We start from the raw sequence: 8044 nt of genomic DNA on the forward strand, positions 1-8044 counted from the left end.
GGTATGTAGCAGTCCAGGTTCAATAACAGCAGTCATGGTTGATATAGTGCATCTTTATGTAAACAGAGCAAACAGCAGGTATATATCTAGGTTCATGAGTAGAGAAGGCGAAGCCTGGTGGTAGAAACTGTCCTGGAGTCTGGTGGTACCTGCAGCCCTGCTCATGTAGTATGTGTACTGTATACTACAATATACTGGGGATATGTAGGCCTAAGCAGGGCCGTGCAGAGACCTTTAGAGGGGCAGGTGCTAACATTTTAAAAAGGGCACATCATCAAAATGTAGTGATGCACGATATATAAAAGAAGAAAAAAAAGCTCTTTATTTGATTATCATAAAAAAAAACAATTCTATACAGAGATATCGACATCGGTAAATATCGGTATCGGCCAGAACAGCAATATTAATATCGGTTGGGCCTAACAAAATTAATAGTTGGTTTCAGGTTGGTTGTCAGTTTGGCCATAGGTAGGTAGGGAATTTATTTAATTTAATTTTTTTATTTTATTCTTTCCCACGGCGACTATGGATAGGGAATTTCTTTATTTAATTAAAATGTTCACAACAACATGGATGCATGTACTCTGCCAGCATGTTTAATATCCATAATACTAAATGTTTGACTAAGATTTCTATGAAACTTTATAAAAAAAAAAAAAAAAAAACGTATTTTTTTTTTTTTTTTTTTTTCTTCTAAAAACTCATAAAATATATTGGGTCGCACCTAAATCGGCAGGGTCGGTCGGCAACCTGAAACCAACTATTAATTTTGTTAGGCCTTATCGGTATCGGCCACAATTTTCACATTGGTGCATCACTATCAAAATGTTAGAACACCAACTACAGCGTAACGTAACCAGCCAAACTATAGCATAATTAGCAACAAATATTCATGCCAACATTAGCAGGGTTGCTAAGTTGTAGTCCCTGGGCTAGATGTTTAAGCCAGAAAGAAACAGAAAAATAGAAGGACATTAAAGCTAATATAAAAACAATTTTAAACATTCTGTACATTCATTCACTAGGCATTCATGCATCTATAAAAAAAAAAAAACATAGCGTACAGGGACCAATCAGAGCCCATACATGGACAAGCACTGTATAGGCAGGAAACATGTACATAATCAGGACAGTCAGGCTAGTGGGCAAGCATACAGGGGTTACCAGGTGTACCGCTGCTGGGCACAATCTGGGTTTAGTCAGAACTATAACTCCAAGTGGACACAAACACAGAGATATGCAGTGTAACAGGCCTGGCCAGAAAACACTCATAAACAGAGCCAGAGAGAGACTTCACTCTCATGTATAAAGACAAATCAACCGCTGCACATGTTTACTCCAGGAATTCCACATCATTGGATCTGCTTGTGGACTCACTCAACCCGGCTAGGCTCACAATGTCCTTTTTAATTCACTCGTTAAACGTGTGTTTAAACTCGTCAGTTTCCTGGACCAACCCACGCCTGATCAAGCTAACCGGGCAATCTGGTGTTGGCATGACGCAGGTGGAGGGCGCCAGGGAGTTCATTCTGCTCATCCAGAAGATTAGGTTCAAACTTGTGTTCAGAGCAACAGCATGCAGCACAGTGGAATGGAGAACCTACTGTAGAAACAATAGCAAGGATCTGGCCAAAATGGCTGGAGGCAAGAGAGAGGGAAATGAGAGAGAGGGAGAGAGAGGGGGGGGAGAGAGGGAGAGGGGGGGGGGAGAGAGAGAGAGAAGAGATACAGAAAGAAAGAGAGAGAAGAGATAGAGAGGAGAGAGAGAAGAGAGAAGAAAGCAAAAAGAGAAAGGAGAGAGAGAATAGAGAGAAGAAAGAGAAGAGAAACAGAGAAAGACCGAGAAGAGAGAGAGAGAGAAGAGAAGGTGAAAATGGACAGAGACCCTGACAGACAGACTGAGACAACTAGCAACAGAAATAGAAAGTCAGGACAGAGAGAGAGAGAGAAAGAGAGAGAGAGGTTATACGGTTCTCAGGCAGGGTTTCCAGAGTGATTCTGTTATGAAGTGGAAACCAGGCCGGCCCATTCCCGGCAGCAGACTGAGTGACTGATGGCTGACTGACTCGTAGGGAGGTGTGGTCCCACCTCCCCCCATGCAGCCAGCAGGATGCCGGGCAGCCGGCCAGTCAATAACATCGACCCCTATCTTCCAGCATGGCTGCCTGTAACACATAGCAACCATTGTTCATGTTTTGTACACGGCAATGGAAGAGACAGCGGTTGCTATGTGCAAAACAATGGTTGCTACTGTATGTGTTGATATGAGAAATATATCAACAAATAATATTCAACAAAAACACAACAATTTGGAGTCGTATAACTGGGTCTTGTAACCAAGTCACGGTACAACAGTAATGGTTACGGCGCAGCCATGCTGGACGAAAGAAATACACACTATTCCATGCAAGGCCTGTTGTGAGGAGGTGGAGGTCAACACACTGTATTCTAGAATCTAGATCATGAAAAGTGTCACGTTTACAGTAGAAATCTAAACACAAAACCCTGTTCAAAAGAAGGAATAATGTGACGTTGTGGCTAGATATAGGGATGTTTTGACAACCAGACATCCTGGATGTCAGAAGTTGAACCAGCACGCACAACGCCTATGCACAACGTGTACACACACACACAAAATGACATGTAACGTACTGTACACACGCAAGCGAGGAAAACCAAGCAAGCAGCAGTAGGCTCTCATACGGAACCAAACCCCCGCCGTCAGGAAAGGACTCTCCCTCTCCTCCAGTCTGTAAAACCCCACACAGCGGGCGGCCGTAATTACAGCTCCATGGTAGAAATTAACTGGTGGGATCTCATTGGCCGCGGGGCTTTGTGAAGCAGTGTAGAAATAAGTACAACAGTAGCAGTGGACTGGTAGTAGGTGGAGAGACAAAGCAAGGAGTTCGTTAGAAACATGCACTCAGTGACCTCTCCTAGATCAGGCTGGATATACCGCATACCTCAGGACAGATGGCTTTACTCACTGTACTTAGATTGTACCTAGTAGGTTGTACTTTAGATTGTATATTGTATATATATATTCCTCTTTATATATATTCCTCTTTACTTACATTTTTTTTTTTTTACTGTATGAAGCACACTCAGGGGCTCATACAGAACCAAGCATTTCACTGTAAAGTACGTGTATTTTATTGTGACAATTAATAAACAAACTTGAAACTTGGCTTTGTTTTTAGTAAATATTCACCACTTGTGAAGCACCCATGCAACTTTTTCTCTGCCAATACATACTAATACTGAACTTTCAAGATTCAGCCGATAGGGAGTACAATCAGATCCATTACTGCTTTACTAAGATCCTTCGCTAAACAACTTAAATCATTAGGTTAGGATTAATAGACAAAAAAAATGATATGATCCACCTTTCTCCAATAGAGAAACCTAGAATCGACGTGTGAAAAAGTGGCATTTCCTTGATTTCTGCTACATATACTCTCACATAATGCTGTTAATTCAGTAGCCGCCACCCGTACACTTGTAGATTAGATTAGTCAAATGCATATGTTTTTGTACTTGGTACATATAGGCAAATTTTGTACTAGCCCTGTTCATTGCCGTTTGGTGCTGATGACAAGGACACAACTTCAACTTGAGGACGATAACGATTTAGCCTATTTAATGTGGTTCTATGGATCACTGGATAAGCAAGGCACTTAAGAATAGCAAGGTTAGGGGTTTGATTCCCATGGGGCCACCCTACTAAAACATTTATGCACTCAAGGCAATTTGGACAAGAGCATCCTACAGATGCCATATGTCATGATGATGTAGGGCTGGGTGATAATATATGCCACAAAATATCATGTCACAATATTGCTCTGAGTTTTGATGGTATAACAGTATTTTACGGTATAGATTTCTAGTACAAATTACAATGTGACATATTTTTTTACATATTTATCTTACAATTGTGGTGGTCCTATTTCATTCAAACTGGTCTATTTAATTTAACTTTTTAATACTGCTGCAAAGAATATTTTTCTATATACAGTATGTATATATCGTGGATGGTAATGGATCCATGACGGTATACCTTCATATTCAGTATACCTTCCAGCCCTATCTTCTATTTCACAATATCAAAGGAAACCAACGACATCCGGACCACTGACAGATGGCTAATGATAGAATATTGATATAGGCCTATAGTATTTCCCGGCCCCTACTCTGACGTTCATTACTGCTTAGAGGTTGAGCCATGGCGTAGCTAGCATCCCGGTGGTAATCAACAGAGAGATGCGCTAACGGAAGAGAACACTGAGCTGTCCCAATTAGAGCATGTGTGCTGCCCCTATGTTTGTTACAGTCCTGTTTGGAAACAGAGAGAGAGAGAGAGAGAGAGAGAGAGAGAGAGAGAGAGAGAGAGACAGACAGACAGACAGACAGACAGACAGACAGACAGACAGACAGACAGACAGACAGACAGACAGACAGATCGAGAGAGACACAGAGAGAGAGACAGACAGACAAAGACACAGAGAGAGAGGGAGACAGAGAGATACAGAGAAAGACACACAAGCACACATAGAGAGGGAGACAGAGATAGAGACACAGAGAGAGGCAGAGAGGCAGAGAGAGAGAGAGAGAGAGAGAGAGAGAGAGACAGAGCAAGAGGGGACAGAGAGAGACAGAGAGAGATAGACAGACAGAAAATTGAAAAGAATGTAAGATAACTGTGGAGAAGCCAGGGAGGAAATAGAGAGAAGGAAGAAAAGACTGAGGGGAAAAAATGCGGGGTGGTTTGTGTGTGTGTGTGTCTCTCGGTATATGTGTGTGTGTGTGTGTGTGTGTGTGTGTGTGTGTGTGTGTGTGTGTGTGTGTGTGTGTGTGTGTAGGGGAGGGTAGCAGCAATAAAATAAATGGGAAGTAGGAAACAGTTGTGAAGTAAAAGAGGAAGTAAAAGAGGAAACAACAAAACAACCAGAGCACAGTCCACCCTCTGCCTCCTGAACAGACCTGCCACAGACACCAGCATGTGACCTTGTAGTAGAGGCTACTATGTGTTCAGAACAATCCACACAAGCTCCCACGCAAGACAAACAGGCAAAAATATAGACCGCTTTTCAAAAACACATTTACAAAACCTCTTCGTCTACAGCTACTTATTAACCATTGCCTCTTCAAACAAACAACCAGGGGGAAGTATAAAGCAAGTTGCAACACTGTAATACCTAACTGTCTGTAACATAGCTCTGGGGGAATGTAGAACTGTAAGGTTTACAGTCAGTAACCTAAGCTGGCCGAGCCGTAAGCTGTCCAGCACAAACCAGCAGGACTCTCTGACTCATCACAAACACTAGAAGAAAAGACAAGCTCTCTCTCACCTGGAGGATCCTCGTCTTCCTCCCTCAGTATATTGTTGTCGTCCACATCCTCCTCCTCGTCTCCCTCCTTCCCTTCTCTCCTCTTCCTCTTGCCATCCTTCACCGGGACAACAGTGAAGTTGGTGGGCATTTTCACACCATGTGCTTCTGTGAGTGTGTATGTGTCCCAATCTGATCTCTCTTTCTTCTCTCTCTCTCTCTCTCTCTGCGTCCTTTGTTATTCCTCCATCTCTTCTTTCTCTTGACTGTTTCTTTCTTTCCTTTTCCTTTCTCCCTCTCCCCCTCTCTCTCTGTGGTTTTGTTCTCTTACTTTCTGCCCTGTTGTTAAGTTGGGCTGGTGTCCTAACGTTGGGTCCAAGTTCTCAGTTTTCTCCCCTATTGCTTGGTTACCGCTGGCTGCCTGTGTAACCGGACCATCAGCCCCACCCCTTCCTCCAAATAAGGAAGAGCATGGCTGCCCCGCCCCCAAAAGGGGGCAGGCTGCACAGACGCCACCAGCACACACACTGGGTGTAATGCATGTATAAGTGTGTGGGTGTGTGTGTGTGTGTGTCTTTGGGGCAATTTCCCCATTGCCTTTAGGGCAGCTCCTCTTTTCATACATCACACACACTCCACAGAACATGGCACTCCCCCAGCACACACACACACACTCTCCACAGCACACAGCGCTCACAACACACACACACACACACACTCCACACAGTGCTTGAAACACACACACACACACACTTCATAACAGAGAACCGTCAGTGTCAGCTGGCTAAGGGGAGGCGGTCTACTGCCCCCCCCCCCCCCCACGCACAATCAAGGACAATGTAGAGCAGATGCACAGCAGACAAACCTGATAGTCGCCTCACTAACAAACCCGACCTACAGTAAACACACACACATATCAACAACAGCAAACAACACACTTCAGTGCTACAGTGCTCCACATCAGCAGAGATAAAGAGAAAAGTAATGATTGAGAGAGACCGGTTTCAAAAGAAGTTGTACTAAAAGCCATGTTTTGAATTAAACAGGCGATTCAACTGGTAATGCTAAATTTGCTTGAAATAAAACTTAATTCATTCATTAATTCATAACTAGGGCTGCATACTGATTTATCCTTTATGGTCTCATCCTAGGACTGTAATCACAGGATAGGGCAGTTAGTGACGGGACATCAGGGAGAGAGAGAAGGGGGATCATATGCAGCCAAGGTCTTGGGTTAGATTCAAACCCAGGATGTTGTATGGATCTCTGTGTAACAGTTACTGTATATTTGCATATCTTGTATGTCATCACAAATGTAACAGTACTGTATACCCGTCTGTCATGTATGTCATAAATGTCATGATATATATCCGTATATCTGTGTGTTGTGAATGTCATAAATGTCCTGTAAAGATGTTGACCTGTGTATTTACCATAAAAGATTTTCTTTTTTTTTAAGAATAATTAGACATTTTCGTTTTCTAAGCAGATATACTCTGAACAATGTTTTGCCGAACCACTGCTGCCTGGGCACAGTGATTTCATTACCTCAAAAGCCCTGTTGCTTTTTGAAAAACTGGGCTTTTGAGGTGATGAAATCACTGCGCCCATGCAGCAGTGGTTCGGCAAAAAAAAAAATCAGAGTATATATCTGCTTAGAGAACGAAAATGTCTAATTATTTTTTATTTCTCCACGTGGTAAATACACAGGTCACAACATGCCATATCCTAGGTTTTGACCTGGTCTAGTTCTTTAGTGTCCATGTATGTGTGCTGTTGGGAGTTACGCCCAATTTATTAATTCATACATGTTATTCCTATGGTCTAAAACAATCCAAAAATGTTTGTGAACTATCAGCTCTCTCCCATATAAAAAAAGAGTGCTAGATTTTAAAATGTTATCTGGTATGAAGAAGACTTGAGCTGCACCATAGACAATTAATTGGTAAATATGTTATAGGTGACAGCGAGAGCACCCAGGAGAATGTTCCCAGTATACAGGTATATTTTCCATTCCAGAATTGAGATCACTACTACAGAATAAGGCTAATTTGGGTATAAAAATTCAAAACAAACATTCTGTGGCTCCTCAAAATGAATTGCCTATGGAGCAGCTCCAGACTTAGTGTACCTGATCTGACATCACAAGCTTGATTCTTACTTCTCTGGTTTCGGGAGAGAGAATAGCTCATGTTCAGAGATATTGATTGAACTTTCTTAGGCCATGGAAACAACATACCGGTATTGGAATTCTTAATTTCAGTGGTGTTCCCCTGTCGGACTTTATAAAATCACATTATATTCATTAAGGCCTGCAATATCCATCCCCATCAGATATGGGTCTGATACCAGGCCACAACAAAGTATTAAATATGGGTGAATGAATGAATGAATGAATGAATGAATGAATGAATGAATGAATGAATGAATGAATGAATGAATGAATGAATGAATGAATGAATGAATGAATGAATACTTTATTTAACAGATTGCAGAATGGGTACAATACAGTGCGTGTATGGCGACTGTCCAAACAAACTGTAGTCAGTCACTGAGAGACTAAATCGGGGAAGTAATGATACCTGCAAGACGCGCCACTTGTCATAAAATCACTGCTCCAGGATACTGCGTTTGGTTAGTTTATTAAAGTTAGATTAGTTCATATACTACAAAACTAAAGTGAATCACAGCTTGGTTTATCACAGTGTTTGTAGCGT

At 42.1% G+C, this 8044-nt stretch overlaps 1 protein-coding gene across 3 annotated transcripts in view; it reads right to left on the reverse strand.

Moving 5' to 3' along the window:
• slc12a7b (solute carrier family 12 member 7b) overlaps positions 1-5724 on the reverse strand; it is a 132781-nt gene extending 127057 nt beyond the window's left edge. For all 3 annotated transcript variants that reach the window (XM_084326624.1, XM_084326623.1, XM_084326622.1), the window contains exon 1: positions 5349-5724. In XM_084326624.1, the coding sequence (XP_084182750.1) occupies positions 5349-5478 (130 nt within the window). In that variant the 5' untranslated portion in view covers positions 5479-5724. The remainder of the gene's footprint in view (positions 1-5348) is intronic.
• Positions 5725-8044: the final 2320 nt, after the last annotated feature.

Source organism: Notolepis coatsorum (genome assembly GCF_963971535.1).
Source record: "Notolepis coatsorum genome assembly, chromosome: 12".
Classification (NCBI taxonomy): domain Eukaryota; kingdom Metazoa; phylum Chordata; class Actinopteri; order Aulopiformes; family Paralepididae; genus Notolepis; species Notolepis coatsorum.